The following is a 20,835-nucleotide window of genomic DNA, read 5'->3' as shown; positions in this document are numbered from 1 at the left end:
TTACTGCATCTGTATATTTAAAATATATTGAAATAAGAGTTTTTAATATTTTTGGGAGGGTTGACATTGACCTCGAAGAGATCAGTTGACAGAAGATTTTCTTTGGGGGAAATTAATGGTAAGTTTTGGATTAAAAATGTATTCTTTTTTAAATATGTTTCAAAATAATTAATTCAAAAGTATTTGAAATTTGAAAAAAAGATGACATCGAGGTCATCCAACGGTAAGCCCAGGAAACGTGCTGCTTCAACGAGTTCCGACCATAGGGAAAGGAGTGCCAGATGTGTAGATTTAGCTGTTCATGCAAAGAGGTGGTTAGTGTCATTCGGAGACTCGTTGCACGCTAGACATACATACATATTAGACATATCAAATATATCAAGAACGAAGCCGCGCAAGGGACACTCTCGATTCCTGCGGTAACTCGAGCTCTTCGACTACAAAGGGTGGTGGTTCGACTTTAAGTACGCCTTTTACTGAGAGGGAGGCGGTGCAGGTGTTAATGACTCTACTGTGAATGGCGGTCAGTGCATGTCTGGAAGTTGTTGCGTACGAAGTCTGGTCAACATATTGTTTTATGTTGTTGACGTAGTTGAGAAAAGACCTTTCGATGCTCGTAGGAAGCGGTTCCGTTACAAGCACGTGACTGCCGGGATGATTTCTGTGCAAGCAGGTGCAGGTGTTCGATGGAAGACATCTAGAGGCATCCCGTTGTAGTCCGGAGTGCAGTATTCTGACTTCTTTAGCTTCCTCGCGGCGTAGTTAAGGACTGTATGTTGACAGAAACGTTTCCTTGTCTTTTCCACACATGCTGGCAATTAGCGAATTGAGGATTTTGTTGCGAAGTTAGCTTTATTAAAGTTAACTAAAGTGCGGTTGTTCACAGAAATAAAGTATCCGAGACAATTATGGATAGATAGTCTGATGCGATAGGCAACTAGGTTATGCTATTTATCAAACCACCACTAGCAATGGTAACAATTCTCACAACAGCCGGTTCTAGGTTACAGAAAATACCCGGATTTTATCCGATCAATGGCGTAGTGCCAACTTCGAAGCCATCTAAATTAAATTTAAAATGTAAAAATTTATGCACCTTTTCTGAATTTTACTTATCATACTTACCGTTAGATTTTAATAACTATTTATTTTGAAATATTTTTTTTTATTGTTTTTACAAATATATGTTAACGCAATTATTTATTTCAAATACATAGTTAATTTTTTACAAAATTAATAAATAGTACTACATGCAATAAAAAGCAATACAATTTAAAAGCCTTTCAATATTTCGTATAATTCGCTTTCTGCTCAATTCAATTATATTACATATTCAATAAGTGCGTGTATAGATATACCTACATACACATATTTTCAAAGGGCATGTGATTAGTTTGCGTATTTGAAATGAAATTATTTCATATTGGCCCTGCCAGGATTATAAAAGTATAAAAATGACAAAGAGTTAATAACAATTAAATACAATATTAATTACTTATGTTTGTATGTTATTAATGTGCCGTTATTATTTTCTTCATATAACAAAACTAAAAATATACACATACATTAAATTCTAATGAGTGAGGATAAAAACTAAAGGCAGTAAAAAATAAAACGTTCCACAAGCTGCAAATTTTCTTAAAGTTCGCAACAAAATGTTCAAAAATGTTTTATGCTATAAAAAACTTACGAATTTTTACGCTTAAATTTGAGATTCTTTGTTATTTTCGAAGTTTGCTCTCTGAACAAATTGCACTTGGATTTCGTGTGTTTTTCTTTAAATATATATACATACATATGTACGAAACCAGCAACGCTATAAATCACAAATTGATATACATATTACAGTGATACATATAAAACATATATATTTTCGAAATATTGAGTTCAGTTTGAGTTCTACGTTTTTAAGTACCTTCACTAGTATAATTTCACTTGGGTAAAACAATTCATTTCATGAGGTAAGTTTTATAAAAAGCGTTTAAAATTTGCAATAAATAAAAATAATTAGTGGCAATTTTTCATTCATATCTTTTTTAAATAAGCTTTAAACACATATGTATATCTTAGCCTTATCTTTATACTTTGACTACCAAAATAATATAAATTGCTGTTTGCTCACACATCGTCCCAGTAGTACTTTACATTATCACGTTCCCGTGGCACATAAAAGGCCGCACAAGTGCTTTCCCACACCTCCTTTGGATATTCCCACTCCGAACTGAAGGCCCACTGCTTTGTGTCCAAGTCGTAGGACTGTACCGCCGATGTGGCACGATTAATGGTTGCCGTTGAGAGTAAACCGCCGATAAAGTAAACTTTTCGCTTGACGGCCGCTACGCCGGTGTAATACTTAGGCATTGGATTTCGTGATTCTGTGATCCATTGGTCGGTTGTTGGATCATACACATCTACGGCATCAGCTAATACTCGCATTTCAGTCACTGGATCCTCATACCAACCGCCAAAGGCATAAATGCGACCATCGAAAACAATCAGGACATGGTCGGCACGAGGTGTCGGCATTGGGCAGAGTTTATGCCATGTGTTAGATTTCGTGTCGAATCTCCAAAGTGAGGCAAGTACAATGTGCCGGTCAATACCACCTATGGGTATTAAGCAAAAACTTAAACTTGTTTACAATCACTTATAGCCTTATAAAATTTCACTTACCCGATATATACAACTGATCGCCCAAGACAACGCCCGCATGTTGGCTACGATTCTCCGACAACGCGGGTAAGTACTCCCAGCGGTCGGTATTCGCATCGTAACGTTCACAATTCGAAACTGTCATATCGTGTGCCCACAGTTCGGCGCCGCCATCATTTTCGTTTAGCTCACAAACCCCACCCACCGCATATAGAAAATGACTACCCATGGCATTCAGGGAGAAACGACAACGGTCCGCTTGTATTGGCGCAATACTTTTCCATTTGTTTTTGGCGGGACAGTAGCGAAAGCCAAATGGATGTATGTACTCCTTGAGACAGACATCATATGAGCCGCCTACCACATACAAATCATTGCCTAACACTGCTGTACCATAGTTGCCTAATAATATATAAATACAAAAAATATTAAGCTGTAATGTTGTTTCGGGAAAGAAAATAATCTACGCACATTGTTCGATGTGTGGTATAACGGTAAGACTCTCCCATTTCCCTTTGGATGGTAGATAACAACTGATACGATTTGTTAGTCCATTTGTTTCGAAACCACCAATCTTTACTAAGGCCAACTCCATGCCACGAGTGTTCGTTAACACCTCAGCGGAAAGTAAATCGTCTGCATAAACATCGGATAATCGCAACTTCAACATTTCTTGCTTCATCATTTCATCTTTCAATATCCGGTAGTAGGCCGATGCAATCGAATTCGGTTCAGGTTCTGTATTCCATTTGGACTTAATGGCATTCAGCGCACACGCACCGATTTGATGAAATTGTACCTTTCCGAAGATACGGCGTGTCAACTCTGGCTTTAAGTCAGACTCTAAACTATATTCCAGCACAATTTCGAGAACTCTTTGTTCTGAGCAATCCACCGGGTAATTACAAGCAAGTACGTGTTCAAATTGATCCAATGTGAGACTTAATAAATCCGGTGTTTGCGCAAACTCATCGAGTCGTGAACACATGTAGCGGTAGGCCTTCATTTTGAGTGGTTCCAGAGAGTACAAGTCTGCCAACGCAGCGATGGCTACACAATTATCCAAATCAATTTGTGACTCAAGAAAATGTGAACAGGCGTCAATGGCTGCTTTCATTTGGATATGCGTCGATACAGATAAAACATCTTGAACATTATTTCGATCTAATTCCAATTTTGATGTATAGACATATTCCAGCAGCAGCTCCATACCGTGAGCGTTTATACCATTCAGTTTTATTTCAGATTGATGAGCTTCACGCATGGCATCCGTGAACATGGCGCAAAAGTAATCACTACACGCCGCTAATACAACACGATGAGCCTAAATAAACAGGGTTTAAATTTTAATTGTATTCATTTTAGTTTACTTTTGTTAAATGAGAAAAGAGAAAGAAAGAAAACAGTTTATACCTTAAAAATGCGCCCTTCCACAATCAGAGTAACATCGAACAGTTTTTCCGCACAACGTAACGCATTAAGACCCCTCAACAACGCTTCGGAATGTATGATTTGCAGAAAATTATCATTGTTTGCATTACGCGAATATGTTGGTGATGAACAAACTGTGCATGTTGGGTTAGCACGGTTATCGGAGTTACCCTGCGAAATGGAAGCAACGCCACCGGCCATCCTTGCTGATAGTACAATTAAAAATGCTTCAAATCATTCAAGATGGTACCAGCGCGTTAATTCTTTTAACTTATTTTACTTATTTTTAAAGAGGTATGTAAAGCACTATAGCACAAAGTAGAACTGTTGCAACAAGAATAGATACTGGCTTTTAAAGTCTGTGAAAGTAGACCACTATATTGACACCACCGTATTTAGGTTTGATGGTGTGCTACTTATGATGTCATTGACAGCAATTACTATTTTTCTATGAACACTTCCGCTTATTCGTAGCGATTTTCTTGTTATCTCCAATAGCACGTCTCTTATCTCTTAAGCTAGCAAAACGTCTTCTCAATTTGCCACCCCTCTCCTCTTAATTTGAATTAAAAATTACTTATAGATTCTCGTATTGATGTGCTTACAATTATCAAGGTTGGGGAATCCACCGTAAACATACATCTACACATTACCATCAGTGTGAAGCGTTTCGACTGTTTTTTAGCAGGCTTTTTTGTTATAAAATCAAAACCATAGCGACAATCATATCTATAAACTTTATACACATTTTTAATTGAAGTCACAAACTGTGGTATGATTAGTTTTTCACCAACCCTGATCAAAACTATTTGGTCTATTTCAAGAATATCTGACAAATTTCTGCAATATGTGGATTCGCAGAAACTGAATTCTTTTTTAATTGAAAACACACACACAATGCACCACTTGTATCAGGCAACCATCTTTTCCAATAAGAACATAACGCTATTTTCCACAAAATAATTTATTTTACTATTGTAGTATTCTTCGAACAGTATGAACGACAAAATTTATAAAGTGTGAAACGGCTGCAACTTTCATACAAAAAATATTTTTCCGCGAACGTGCATAAGATAAGGAAATGAAATTGACAAATATTAGACAACTTTTGATTGGATAAAATGATCGTAATGACGTTTGAGGACGAAATTTTCGAAATTGCAAAATGTCAGGTGAGATTTCACAGGGTAACTCAGATTCTGTAAAATAAATAAGAAACTAACAAGTATAAAAAAGGTTCGAACGTTTATTTGAATTTATGAATGTTGTTTATCCATTAGAAATAAGTAAAGAACCGAAGCAAAAAACAATAAAAAGCTGATAAACTTCCTAAAACGCATATGTTCAAGTTGAAACGCAGTAGACACTTTTTCCTGAAATAGATATGTGAAATATTCTTTGCAAATAAAATACTCTATGAGAATAACAATAAACAAACAATATATATGAAAACAGGGGACAAAATTTTTAAATTGGTTTTAATTTACATAATTGCAGATTTTTTTCTATTTGCGTTTGCAAGAAAAGATGAAGAACTTGTTTGGTGTTCCCTGCGTTTTCTGTAAATATTTACTCTCAATCCTACACCTCTCTTTCGTAAACAAGATTATCGTTGGTTGCGTCTTGCAATTATCGTTGTGTTATTGCGTCACTTATTCGTTAGCTATTAAGTCAGTGTTACCTTTTCACGTATAAGTACGCTTTCACAAATGGAATTAAATACAAGTTAGTGCAACTCTGCTGCTGTTCTTTATTTTATTTGATGAAAATTTCCTCAGTTTGTCGCCGAAATTGAATGTAATAAGAGGTATTTAAAAGTGTCATAGTGTTTGTTATGTTAATTTGAAGGCATAATTATATCCCGGCTTTTTAATTGATCTTTGCGTTTGTCACAAGTTTTTATAATTTTTAAGAATTGTGTTGTAAAAAGTTTGTTTATAGCAGTGTTAACAACAAGTGCAGAAAGTTATAATTTTATATTTGAAACAAAAGAAGCATTTGTTGACTTACAAAGAAAAAGCCAAGAAGACACAACACCATTTCTTACACGCTTGAATTTGAAACATGTAGAGAAAATCTCTGTCGCGAATGAAATGGCAACGTCAACATTCTTCATTTCTGTTTTGTGCAATTAATGTGACCACAAACTTTCTTAGTAAATTCAAAATAATTTCGTAAGAAACCAGTGTTGTACTAACTAGGTGTACTTTTTGAAAATTTTAAATAATTCGCTTTGTGTGGTCATAACATTCATAACAAAAACTGCGCTTATTGGTGATTCCTCGCTTATTTCATATTTTCTGGATAAAAGTGGGATGCTTTTGTTCACCGGAAAATAACTCCACTTGTCGAACTGGTTTTTAACTTTCTTCGCCGAACTAAGCGATACACAAATACTCACTACACCAACGTAAGCTATTACGGTGGAACACGGACAGAATTCCTCGGTTAGTACACACAAGTACCATTAAAAGAAGTCTGGTGTCAAAGCAGTCTTTAGTTACTCAGTCAGTGAGTTTTTAGGCGACAAATCATTTGTATCTTAATGTTTGGAATCTCAGCAGGCAATAAAACAGGCAGCACCATAAAATTGCTTAATAGCAAACAGTGGAGGTAAATTAAACAGAGGCGCACACATTTTGTTTTATTTTATGAAATATTCATTTATATTAGATTACAAATATTTAAATAAAAAAATGTTCCCTAATATAATTAGCGTTTTTAAAATAAAAGTTTATATCAAAATTATAATCTAACATGTGAAGAATTTAGAAACCTTAGTCAAAATAGTTTGAAAATTTTTATTATTTACTTATTGATTATTTCATTAAAAAACTAACCAAGTGGTATGATTTCAGATTTTTTTTTTTATTTTTAAGTCTTTATCGTTAATGGCCTTTTATCTGTCCCATCTTCGTAATAAAGGGATATGGTGATCAATGACCACAAGAAAGTAATAAAATAGAAAAACTAAACTCGTAACGGTAGGTGATTCAAGATTAATTGACGAACAAGGTCAAAAACATCATATAAATGAGTTACTTACATTCAAGTAAGTTAAAATAAACGCAATAGTCATGTTACCGGCAGATGGTCATTACATTTTCGAAACTACAAAAAAAAAAAAAATCAAGAACTACTGTTCCGATTAATTGAGAATTAAATTCATTACCTAAACCTAGATTAAATTATCTAATTCCTCTAATTTCCTCATTAACTAACCAGCAATAGCTGTTCGTTTGTAAGTGGCGTAAGACCAGAAGTTAAAGCACGAATAGTTTCATTGGTAAAGGTAATAGGCCAAGCAAAGCATATCCAACCTGCTATTTTTTTCTTGTTGCTGCAACCAGTAAACGGGTTTTTGTCGAAGAAGATAAAGAAATATCAGACTCATGCTGTTGCTTGTCAATAAAAAAATGTTGTGATACACATTGAAGCTAGTTATGTTGAAGAACATACTTCAAGCCAGTTTTTTCAGTACTGATTTCGTTATATAATATTATAGAAAATACTTGTATTATATGAAATTCGATAGGCCTCTGCAAGGTGCCAGCGAATTTTGACTCGCTCCATTGAGTTTAACAAACACATGTTTTTAAGTAAGTGTAGAACGTATTAAATCTATTATTTGCTTAATACTAACCAATTTTATATAAAATTTTGTAAAATGTATTTAATTAGTGTTTTGTCAACAAAACTTGATACCCTTCAAAAAACTTGTTTGAGCTTAAATTCAATATTATTAATATTGTATTTATAAATTTCCAATAGATTGAAATCGGTATTTTGTTTTGTTTATATGAATGTACATATGTATGTATGTATGTATATCTGACTGGTTTATTTACGTATATAGAGCTGTGAATAGGCATTTTAAAAAATTTCGATATTGAGGCTTTTTCTATGAAGAAATGTATTAATAAATCTATATATTTACAAGTGCAAACACGTTAAATACATATATATGTAAATACTTTTATGGGCGCAAGAATACTTATAATTAAACTCACAAATTTCATATATCACTAATTGATAACTCACCTAAGTTTGATGAGTATTTCACATTTTGAGCATTCAAATTCAAACCAATAGGGTATCACAAGCATGTACATATGTATATAGTATATGCAGGTCAAATTTAAAAATTATTTCCATTACAGAGTAAAACTATAGATTTCGCAATTTACAAAACAGAAACAAGGGAAGCTAATAATTTAGACGCCAAAAATAACAGAACTGTGTTTAAAAAACGCTGTCAATTAGTATAGTAGTAATTCACTTAAGTTATTAGCACTTATACATACATATATACATATACATATGTACATAAATACAAACGTTTGCTGTAAACAAATGAATATGCATACATAGATAAACAGTTTTTATTAATTGTCGTAAAACGTTAATGTATGTGGACGTAAACAAAACAAAACTTAAGATCGACGTCGTCTTCATCTTCAATTTAGTCGTCGTTGTTGCTGTTCATTGTCTCGATAACGTGTTGATTGTAATTTTTTGCTCTACCGGTCCAGACCAGATCATGCGAACAGTAAGTACTCGTACACATAGTACCGCTAAAAAATAGCATTAAAACTTATCAGAAATAGCTGAATATTTGAATATTACAGCTCCCTTAGATGTTGTTTTCAATCGGATTATAATCCACTTTATTGGTCAAAATTTGAGTTGTTGGAAAAAATTGCAGCCATTTACACTAAAATGCCAAGAGTACAAAATATTTATTACTACATACAAATATACCTTTAGTTACTTGTTCTTTTATAAAGAGCTTGTACATGAGTACTTATCTGTATATACTTTTTTATTTTCAAATTAATTTCTGACTTTATATTGTTTGGTCCTAAGTAAGAAATAACGCCTTTTTAAATGTCAGCACAAGTTGCATACATATGTATGTATGTACATACATACAATTCTAGCGAATAACGATAATGTGTGTTCAATTGATGTCTCGTTATATACAATTAGAATGTAGGATACATCCATACATGTAAACTTGGTATTTAAGTAAATACCATATTCATATTTACTATATATTCTTCAATAAAATAAAATAAATCTCGACTGTCAAATGGACATTTATGTATATAATGGACATTTTCCTCAGATCGCAATGGCATCGCTGATTATAATTAAAAATTTATGACGTATGTACAGTTGCGGTCAAAATAATAGTAGTGCGCACAATGTAAAAAATAAATCAAAACCGGAGACTGTGCAGGTCACTCCATGATCTTAACTCTATTTTTCTGAAACCACTTCATATTGGATTGTACTCCGAGTTTGTTGATCGCCTTACGTATTGACGAGATCCCCTTGCACTCCATAGTACGATTTTGGATTCATCTGTACATAAAATGTTTCTCAATTTGGCTAGGGGTCGTTTGCTAACTTCAGCCGTTGAGCTACTTTTTTTTGTTTATGACAATGGCACTTTTCTTGACCTATGAGTTCTAAATCATGATCTCGCATACGTCTACGAATTGTTTCTATGGGGAAAATACCACGTACTAAAATTAGTCGAAATTGGTTGGTCGGTTATCGAGATATGTGACTTCACCAAAAAGTAGGCGGCACCGCGCCCAGTGCCCAGTTTTTCACACGGGTTCGTATCATCTTAGCGGTAAAATTTTATGTTTCTGGCTTAATTAGTTTTCAACAGTTCAGAAACAGTTATATTTGAATTGATGGGGTTATCTTCGATTTCATCCATTTCCACATTGTTAATAGGAGTTGTTATAATATTTGCGCTAGGTTATTAATTGGGTTAGCATAGCTTTAGTAGTTTAGGAGATACACATGTTAATTAAACTTATTGGAGGTCGGTGCCACCCCCTATTTTTAAACATTTTTTGCCTGCATATGTCCTTTGCTACTGCATTGTCATCCTTTGTGCCACACTCCAATCTTATATCTTAATCTCTCTCTTCGTAATGAAATTTCGTGATCGTGACAGTTGTTCGATTACGCCCATCTGCGAACTCGTACTTGTTTTGCCAAGCAACGCGCATACCAAGTTTCAGCAAGACAGATAAACTGTCAACGGATATAACGGATTTTTTAAAAAGAGTGCTGCAAAGGACACAAACGACGACAAGCCTGCGCCGATTGATGAACTTCGTACGAATATCAACTTCCCTTCAATGCCGGCATTAAAAAGTTCTAGTTCCATTGGAAAGGCAAAGAAAAAGTGTATGTTTTTAAACCTCCATCTATGGAATGTTGAAAAGTCTAATTAAAACGCGATTTTCAAACATTGTAGTTGTCATTATATTTTTGAAGTTTCAAAAAAAAAACAAAGATTTTATCATTGCTTAGTCAGCTTGACAATCAAGTATTTTTGCGGTTTGTCCGCTAGCTCGTTTGACCTTAATCTACGACAACAAGTGAACAAAGCACGTTGATAAATTAATTGAAACCTCGTTTGCGACTGCACCTTCCTCAGCGTCGTCGCCCGCTGCTGCATTGCTATGATCTTTCGGCACTTTTGTTGTCGCTACGAATATTTCAAACAAGGTATTTTTCGTATTCTTTAAATGCGTGAAGTTTTATTTATTTTCACTTCTGGCTAAATAAATACGTATGTATGTATGTGCATATATATAGTGCGTACATATCTATATATACAAGTATGTGAGTTAACCGTATTGCGTTTGCAAGTTGCGTGACTTATACGTAATTGTCTTACATTTTTACACCCTGAACGAACGAACACAAACCACGAATTTTGTAAGGAGACGTCGAAGACCCTATCAAATATACATACAAATGATCTGCGTGACTAGCTGAGTCGTCTCTCTGTGTGACCATAACCTAATGTTAGGTTAATCTGGTAGGCCATTAAGCCACGCCCAGACCAGTTTTGGTTCTTTGCGATACCAGATGGAGTTCATTTTCTAGGTCCAAGAGGAATAGTAGTCTTGCCAATGCGGGACAAGTGCGCAATAGACATTCCCTGCAGTCCTCTCGATCTGTCAACCCCACTCCAAGGGCGTGTGTCGCCACCAGGCAGTGACCAGTTAGTATTCCCATCATGTTCCTGCAGTCTCTTCTATCGAGAGATCATCGCATAGACAATGCAACTGAATCAAAATTAAGTTTTTGTAAGAAAACTTGAGCCTGTGAAGTGTATAATAGCTGCGGTGTAGGCAAAGTTAACATTTTTTCTTGTTTTTTTCTTTTTTGTAGTTATGTACGTAAATATTTTTATTTCTTTCAATTCGCACTCGTTTCTTAACGAGTATGCAGAAATGTAATAAAATACAAATCGGCCTGCGAGGTGTGGTCACATAAATTCCAAATTACACAATGCTACAACTGAAATTGTCTTCAGAGCATAATTTTTAACGTGAAGCCTAAAATTATTCACCCGCCAAGCAACAAAGTTAAATAAAAGAACTTGAAACGATCGGACAAAGTATCAACTCTTTCACCAACGTTAAACTTTGATGCTGCATAAAGATTTGTATAAACATGTATGTACATACAACGTATCCAGTTATGTACGTACATAAGTACATATGTATGTATACAAGCCCTTACAAAGTTATTCGCATTGTTGTTTCTTCAAAATACTCATAAAACAAGTTGGCAGCCGGCAACTAAACTGAAATTCCAATAGCTTTGAACAACAATACCAAGCTTAAGCCAGTAAAAGCATACTTAGTTTCTGCAATTTGCTTTGCAGATCAATGCATCATGWAGCGATTGTTTAAAGGCTTAGGTATGCAGAACGCAAAATTCGTGGCTAAATACATGTCTTACATTCAATTGTCTTATTTTTGAGTTACCGAAAAATTATTAACAAATTACCTGATTTAATCTTGGTAGCTATTATAATTCTAAGAGAAAATATTCAATTATAAATTAAGATTGGTGACGTTCGGGTTATGTAGACATGACTATCATGGGAACGTCGTATATAAATTCTCGGAATGGCGCTCCTACTTTCGAAAAAATATTTGATTATTGTAATAGGTGGAGCAGACTTAATACAAAATAATAAAAAAAAACTGTTTTTTTTTCAGCATTATGCTTTTTGGAGCCGGTTGGCAATATTTCCCGAGAACTATTAAACCGATCTTCATGAAATTTTACACGTGTCTTTGAGATATTTATTGATTACAACTATTTAAAAAAAAAAAATTTCGCGAAATTTTAATTTTTTTTTTTGTTTGTTAAAAATCCAGAACTCTAATTTTCATGTTTTTCTTTCGTCCATGTTCTAGGTTAAGGTTTTAACTATAACACGAATTTTTCACTTTTGATGATCCTGTAAATAGTTATCTTGCCAACGCGGCCCATCTTTTTTCCGAGGGGTCCCAGAAATGGCGTCGCAAGGGTCGAGTTAAACTTTTTAGTTTTAAAAAAATTTCAGAGTTTCTTTGTTAATAGTTTTGGTTACAATAAAAATTCTAATAAAATATTTCACTTTTTATATGAAAAAAATTGTTGAAAAATGCTGTTTTTTATCCGAGAAAACACATGTAACCTCTTAAAGCTCATCTTTGAACGCAAAACTAAATTTGCTTGAGTCACTATAAAATTTTCTACATTTTCTATATATGGTTCACCATGCAAGAGCCTAAGAGGTTTTTGTTAGATAATTTTTTCAGGTTTCATCCGCGATTTCAATTCAGTAATAGAAGACATTATCAAAACTGTTCGAGATTGCGCGCAACTCGAATCATATTTAATTTGTATCAAAATTTTGAAGTTAAACAGTATGATTGCTTACATGTATTTGTCGACTTTAATATAAAACAGATGATCAAAAAGGTTAAATTAAAAAAAAGGGTTTGAAAAATATTGGGAATCACTTCATAAAAATTACTTTAAAAATTCGCTTACGAAAACATTAATTAAATTCCTATGAGGATTGTAAGAATCTGCTGTTTAGTTTTCTTTTTAGCCGGCAGGTAAATCGAACCTGACAAGACACTCCAGCCATGCCGCTATGCAAAAAGCAACCAATTGAAGTTGTTATTTGTTGTTTTTGCGCTCGCTTACTTACTAGCCTCGGCAATAAAGAACAGCAGACGCGCTTTATTTTACGAATTATTGCAACGTGGCATCTGTGTCTTCCATGTTCTAAAGAATCTAACTCATAATGCTCGCTTATTTCCCGTGCTAGGCCAAGCTGCAATTCTCTCATAGTCGATCAATGATCAGCAGCAATTGTTTATTGCTACCAAGACTGTATATACATATGTATATGAATTATGGTTGTTGTTTAGCACTTGGTGGTCTATTGAGTTCTCCACATAGCTTCTGCATTGAGCCGCTCCACATTTTACGGTCTTAACGTTGTGGGCTCGGGCCGTTGGGACCAGGCATATTCTTGCCGATGTTTGTCTTTGATTTTGTAGCAGCATGAGTAACAATCATGCTACAAGCAACACAAGCTCATGGTATTTGTGGTGACAATATATCTTTAGTTCGTGCACTCAATAAACATCACGTTTCTCTCATTTCTTACCAGGTTTATATACACATACGATACATACAGTGTCGGACAAAACTCATTGGACTAAATCGAGTCTCAGGCATATTCTGTCATAACTTTTTACATAGATGCAATAGAAGAATATTTTTTTTTGCAAAATAAAGACCGCATATTCTATATTAATTTGTAAATTATAACAAAAATTAAAAAAGTAAAAAATTTCCGCGACATAACTCATTGGACTTTAGCTCAATATGAAAATAAATTCGTTTTAAATTAATATTTTATTGGGTAGCCAATCTTTTTAATGATTGCAGCACATCTTTTAGGCATAGATGAAATTCAATTATTAATATGTGTGTCATTTATTCCATTCCAGGCTTGTTTCAGGGCATCAAATAGCTTGTTTTTATTACTGTGGACCTGTTCCCTGTTAATCTGCCTGTTGACAATTTCCCATAAGTTTTCAATCGGGTTTATATCAGGAGACTGGGCGGGCCATCTCATAACACAAACTTGTTCTTCCAATCCTTTACAACTTTTGACGTGTGTTTGGGGTCATTACCATGTTGGAACTGCCAATCAGGCGGCATTTTTGTGATAGCGTGGGGTAACGTTTGGGTTTGCAGTATATTTTTATATTGGAACCTATCCATGTTCCCTATTCCCTATTTTGAAAATAGGTCCTACTCCCTGAGCAGAGAAGCATCCCCACACCATAATGTTACCCCCACCATGCTTTACGGTACCCTGCAAATATCGACGGTCTAAACGCTTTCCTGTTGGTCTTCGTACACGTGTCATTCCATCTGAGCTCTGCAAATTAAATTTGGACTCATCTGAATACAATACCGACTTCCATTGCTCCACAGACCAATTGATGTGCAGTTTTGCAAATTCCAAACGTGCTATTCGATTTTTTTTGGAAATATATGGTTTTTTCGCAGCACGGAAACTGAATAGACCAGCATTAACGCCGCGTCGTTGTACTGTACGCACACTCACAGTTAGTTGTAAACTATCTACAACGTTTTTTGCAGACATCTTTGGATCTTTTTTAAATTCGCGCACTATTCTCAAGTCTTCATTTACCGAAGTGAGTCTAGGACGTCCTCCAATATTAAGTTTTTTCACGGTTCCATCAGCTTTGTGCTTGCGTAAAATAGCAGAAATAGTTGATTTCCCAAGAGAATATTTTTTGCAAAGCTCCTTTTGCGAATTCGCTTACAATTAATAATTTAAGTTCAGTGGAATGTGTTTTTCCAACCATTTTTAACTAAAACGATTTTTAGTAGCATTATTCGTAAAAAGTTTAAATATTTCACAACACACCCGTTCTCATTAAAGCAAACAATTCGAATAAGTCTGATCTACGATTTGAAATTCTAAACACCTGCAAAACTCTTTTTCTGACAGATAACGGTAAATTAATTCATTGGAAATGCTTATTTCGGCAATAAATCCCTTCTGGTTTAAGTTAAAAATTGTACATAAAAGTTGAAAAATAAAATTGAATTGTTTTTTAATGTAGAATATGCGATCTTTCTTTTGCAAAAAAAGTTATGACGGAATATGTGTGAGACTCGAGTTAGTCCAATGAGTTTTGTCCGACACTGTATGTACATATGGACATATGTGGCTTATCGACAGGTTTGGTAAAAAGTAGTTTAAATTATAGATTTGTAAATTAAATGGAAAATTAAGTTATGTCACACAATATTTTTTAAGCAAATTCAAATTACACTTCAGAACCTTAAATTTTGTTTATTTGGAAAATGTAAAAATGTTTACTATGTCTCTTCCATTAAATGAATTTTCTATCGTATTTCAGCTATCTGAACCAATGCGCCAATTACTTCAGAAAGTTTTAGTGTTCTTGCTTGGTCCTTTGATTCATAACCGTTTTGGCAATCTTAAAGAGGTATTTTGAAAATTTAGTATTTGGCTAAAAATGTTATTATTTATTCATTACACCGATGCTTGACAGTTTTGTATTTGTGAGTTTAGGGCATATATAAGGTTTTTTAATAGGAAAAACAAAAGTAGACCGATAGGGACCGCTCTTTTGACATTTCTCTTCAGTAAGGTTTGCCATTTCATCACGGAAGGATATACGATCAACGATCCTACATCCTTACAAGATCAAATTGGCGCAAGAGCAACAACTTGAAAATGATTCGGATTTTCATCGAAAATCATCTCCAGCGATGAGGCTCATTTATGTCTGAATTGCTTTGTCAGTAAGCAAAATATGCGTTATTGGTCAGTCCATGAGTCACCATTGCATACCGGAAAAATTACGGTTTGATGCAATTTAAAGGCCGGCGGCGTCATTGGGCCGCACTTCTTCCGTGATGAGAAATACCGACACGTTACTGTGAATGGTAATCACTATCGCTCAATCATAATCGAATATTTTCAGCCCGAATTGGATGATATAGACTAGGACAATATGTGGTTCAAACAGGACGACGCCACAAGCCACATAGCAAATGTCAGAATCGATTTATTGAAAACCAAGTTTGGTTAACGAAATGACTCAGTCAACCAGTCGTCTGAATCGTGCGATTCAACGCCGTTATACTATTTTCTGTGGGGTTATGTCAAGTCTATGTTCTATGCCAACAAGGTAGCGACGATTGATGAGCTTCGTACGAATATTGAACGTGAAATTGGTCGATTTATGCTTGAAAACCATCGAAAATTGAGTTCAGGGACTGGACTTCTTCAAGCGTGCCCGTGGTGGCCATGCAAAAGAAATCGAGTTCCATGCATAATGGCTTGGAATGTACTTTCACAGGAATTAAAAATGTCATTAATAATATCCCAAACCGTTTTTGTTTTATTTTTGCGCTCTTATGGTAAAACCCGTTACTTCGATAGTTTCCACCAATATTAGTAAAACTTTAAGCACCTTTGGATGTGTATATTTCTTAATGATATATAAAAGAGTGAATATATAAAAAAAAATTTCTTCTTCCAGATAATCGTTATAGATAATCGTTATTTATGCTATTATATTTCACTTTCTTTCAAACAAAATAGCATTTCAAAATAAGCCAACTATAAATAACAACTGAAAAAATGTCTTCGTCGCGTAATAAATTCTTTAGTAGCGGTAAATTATCAAATAAGTCTGGTTCGTCAGGTCTCCGCATACTTTGGATACCGGGGGGACGTAAAAGCCATCCCAAAGGTCGTTTCGACTCGACCAACAAGCATGTACCGCACAAAGGTGAACAAAAGAAAAACGAGGTGTGGTCCTTGGGTGGGAGTAAAAATCAAAAAGACCTATTCGAAGCGTAAGTTTTCGCTATATCAAATACAATACCTAAAGAATTAAAACAAAAAACTTGCTTTATTTTTTACTCTGGTGTTCTACAACATCTTCCATCTAATCTGTACATACTTTCGCAATAATTAGTGGATGATGGCATTAAATAACATTCGTAAGTTAATACAAATACAATTCATTATTGTGTACTTAAATAACTGTTTGGACACTACAAACACCATTTTATGCATAATGATACGAGCATGTAAACATTTCATTACAATTCGAAAATTCATTCATTCATTGGTTTGACAAATTAAACTAATTAGAATTAAATTTGTACATACATAATATACATAAATATATAAATATTAAAAATTATAAGCAGCGAATATATAACTAATAACATATCTTGAGGATGATAGATTATAAAATTTTTAAGAATTTTAGTTGTTTCAATTAAATCAACAACCGGCACTAAAAATCAGTTTGGTTTCGAAACGAAATTCATTCAGTTTTGTATAAATACATTTGTATATTCCATGGATATATAAGTAGGTACTTTATATTTTACACTAACGTCCAAGTTGTCTCGAAGACTTAATACAATTGTAAACAAAACTTCATAAGCACGCTCCATAACAAAACTTTGCAACAAATGAGACGGTTATTGTTTTTGTTTACAATTCGCGCTCAACTTATGTATAAACAAAATTGTTTTTTTTTTTTGTTTTTTAATGTAATACATACGTATGACATATACATATACTGTCTCTCTTTCTAAGCTTTGGAGCAATCACATTTCATTGAACGAGCTTGTTGTGATCGTTCCATGCTCACAGTGTCTATATTTGATGCGAAGTGAAGCTAAATCACTGGACACCGTACTCGCAATTTGAGCTTCTCCATATTACGCTCGACTGGATCCAAGCAGCATACATGAATATGCCGCTGGCAAATCTCAATCTCAGCTGTTCAATTATTATTAGAGGAAGGTGTTTGGTTTAGTGCTTGCGTTGGTGTGCCAAATGGTTGACTGCGCTTTTTTGGCGTGAGATTTTCCGGATTTTGAACTGCTCATTAAACAGCGCAACAACAGCAACGCGGATGCCGAAGATGTTGAGCATCTTTCAGTGTTATTTTATCCGTTTAATTTGCTTCTTCTGCTGGTATTTATTCGCTCTGATTTTCTGGAGGTGTTTAAATAACTACAACAAAGGCAACCTTAGACAAAAAGCAATAATATAAAAATTGTTAAAAACCTTAAAATCCAAAATATGAATACATAAAAGCGAAACGTACACTGATTAGTCATTGAGTGCAAAAGAGTTTTAGTCAAATAAAGTATACGTCATTCGCATATTCAAGTGTTGAAGTCACACAAGTGTATGCTTTACAAATGTAAATCGAAAAGAAAAAGTAAAATATTTAACAATATTTAGAACAATTTTTGTAAAACATTCAACATTAACATATTTATATTTATGTGCATTATACAACGCAACAATTATTTATTTCATACATTGTCATTTGATACGTGTGACATCATCATTTAAGCCTAACCCAAGCATTGTTGTGAACGCGATGCGCATACAGAAAATCCAATAATTGACATACAATTCCATCGCATTGCACATGTAAACATGTAATTATTGTACAATCAAATGCCGCTTATAACTTAAATGCGCATTGGCTAACTACGTTCATATACCTGCTTACATACATACAATCATACATTTGTACATATTTACAAATATGGACATTACATTCATTGGCATAACGCATTTTAACTCCAATCGTTATTTAACATGTTTTTTTTTTCTTCTTTAATTTTTTATCCTTTAGTGATCCTGACAATAACCTCTTTGACGGTCCTTCAGTTTCTGGCATAACGTCAGCTGCTTGTGCCCTAGGCACTGTGGGTGTGGAGAAATGTACCAACTCAACAACTACACCAACCATATCTATCTCAACAGCCGAAGGCAGCTTAAGCGCTGATGCTAATGTTCATAACGCAGCACAAACCCCCAGTAGTACAGCCTCTACAACACCTCTAGTATCTATACCGAACAGCCCCGATACTGGTGCCACACCGAAATTAATTGTTATAACAACTGCTAGTACAACGGAGAGTGACAAAAGTCTAAGCTCTAGCAGTATGCCAGCCAAAACTGGGTTTACAACTGTGACCACAACCACAACGGCAGAAATAATGGATGTAAGTATTTACGTATTATATACATATTAAAGTCATATATGTATGTCCTTGATTTAAAAAAGTTGATAAATGGATATACACATTCATATATTATATTTTTAACGCAGGAGAATCGTTTTTCAATTCTCGGCAAAGACATTTCAAACGAGATCGACGTATATGACCTGCCATCACCACCTAAAAATGGTATTAATACTCCACCACCTGAGGGTGCAACGAGTGTGCTCTTGAATACATCGGCTGGTACGACGACTTCAACAGCGACCACACCGTCGCCGTCTAACACACCTAAACAACATAGTGAACGAGATTCTGTGGCTAGTTTATCCCCAAAAAAAAAGCATCAATATAAAAATGAAAATAATAATCATCAGGTAATGTCAATTTGCTGTATCAATACTGTTGTATTATTCATTTAAAAATAATAATAAAACATCTATTTCAGAATGATATTGATTCCATCGAAAGTATATCCGATAATACAAAATTGCCAAGTAACGATCTTGAATGGATTGATGAGCTAGTTCTCGAACGCAATGGCAAGGAATTGCTCAGTAAGAAGAACAAGAAAAAGAAAAAGAAGATCTCAACTACGAAGGAATTAGACCAACTTGACGGCGTATCGAGCAAGCAAAACGCCAAAGACGGCGCTCCCGATGAAGACGATAAAGTGGTAAAGTGTCTTTACTACACATTGATGTGCTGCGATTGTACAATCTCTTAATAGACCACTTAGTCCTGAACAACAATTATTTTTAAACAAAAATATGCAGTTAAGAAACTTTGTATACAATGTTTTACAAAATCAAAATATTTAATTAAACGAGTCTGTCCAGTATATATATATATATATATTTATATAAATACAATTAATAATATAAAATGCAAGACGAACTTGCATTCGCTGAATTACTTAAGAGAAATTGCCAATTGTTAACATGAAATATTCCTGCTGATTAGTTAGTACGTAAGGTAAATATATATGCGTTTAAGAGCCCTATATTGAAGAATAAATACGCTCTTAATATTTTTGTATTTAATACAAAATAATTAATAAGTTATTGTTATGTAATAAAAAACATTCACATGAACGATTTTTATACATACAAAAATATACATATGTATATCTCTTTTATATAAAAGTGAGTACATTAAAATCGCTATTTTAATAAATTAAAAACATGCAACAGTGCAACTGAAGTACGACCATCTGAAAACAATACCATTTGTGTTTTATTTTATATGTGTGTACATATGTACTCGTGTATGGGAAGGTAGAATTTCAAAATAGTATTATTGCGAATATAAAATATAAACCTATATCCATATCTATTTCGTTACTTTAGACTGAACGCTCCAAAACACTCGGACTTTAATGCGATTGAGCACTTGTGGGCAGAAATGGAACGTGTTATCTGCAAACACAACATAACATCTACTGGCCTACATGAAGCAATTCTCAAAGAGTGAAGAAATCGTTGCAGAATTCTCCGAACTTTTCAGTTGAAGTGTTTTTATTTTAAATATGTGCCTTTAAAATTAAAACTTAATTTTTGAGTTTAAATTAAAGTTAAAACTACTATACAGTAAATAAACAGTATATTTTAATAATAATACAACTTTGTAAGATTTCCTAATCTTCATTACATTTAAAAAATGGGCGGATAAGTGTACATAACTTGTTCCATAATATAATATAAATTAATATAAATAAATATAAAGAAACCATCTACCCAACCATCTTATATTATATAACTAATTGTATCGATAGCCAGAAAAAAAAAAACAATTTGT

The 20,835-nt window shown here is 34.1% G+C and overlaps 2 protein-coding genes across 7 annotated transcripts; one reads left to right on the top strand and one right to left on the bottom strand.

The window, feature by feature from the left end:
• Positions 1-1,506: 1,506 nt before the first annotated feature.
• LOC108975779 (kelch-like protein 22) lies at positions 1,507-5,195 on the bottom strand. Its single transcript, XM_018944496.1, has 4 exons — positions 4,066-5,195; positions 3,124-3,976; positions 2,674-3,054; positions 1,507-2,606 (listed from the first exon to the last, which is right to left on the bottom strand). The coding sequence occupies exons 1-4, from the start codon at positions 4,282-4,284 to the stop codon at positions 2,119-2,121; spliced, it is 1,941 nt and encodes a 646-aa protein (XP_018800041.1). The 5' UTR covers positions 4,285-5,195; the 3' UTR covers positions 1,507-2,118.
• Positions 5,196-5,896: 701 nt separating this feature from the next.
• Positions 5,897-20,126, top strand: LOC108975911 (probable serine/threonine-protein kinase nek3). 6 transcript variants are annotated; one of them, XM_018944732.1, is made up of 6 exons: positions 5,897-6,696; positions 15,381-15,470; positions 16,595-16,851; positions 18,669-19,041; positions 19,149-19,415; positions 19,487-20,126. In XM_018944732.1, exons 3-6 carry the CDS (start codon positions 16,634-16,636, stop codon positions 19,763-19,765), a joined length of 1,137 nt encoding a protein of 378 aa, XP_018800277.1. In that variant the 5' UTR covers positions 5,897-6,696; positions 15,381-15,470; positions 16,595-16,633; the 3' UTR covers positions 19,766-20,126. The 6 variants fall into 6 exon arrangements, with proteins under 6 accessions (XP_018800277.1, XP_018800278.1, XP_018800283.1 ...); XM_018944734.1 differs by lacking the exon at positions 5,897-6,696 and adding an exon at positions 8,491-8,632; XM_018944733.1 differs by lacking the exon at positions 15,381-15,470.
• Positions 20,127-20,835: the final 709 nt, after the last annotated feature.

Source organism: Bactrocera latifrons, unplaced genomic scaffold (genome assembly GCF_001853355.1).
Source record: "Bactrocera latifrons isolate USDA-ARS-PBARC rearing strain unplaced genomic scaffold, ASM185335v1 scaffold_7, whole genome shotgun sequence".
In the NCBI taxonomy this organism is placed as follows: domain Eukaryota; kingdom Metazoa; phylum Arthropoda; class Insecta; order Diptera; family Tephritidae; genus Bactrocera; species Bactrocera latifrons.
The sequence above is the reverse complement of the archived record's forward strand: the minus strand, read 5'-3'. Positions and strand labels throughout refer to the sequence as shown.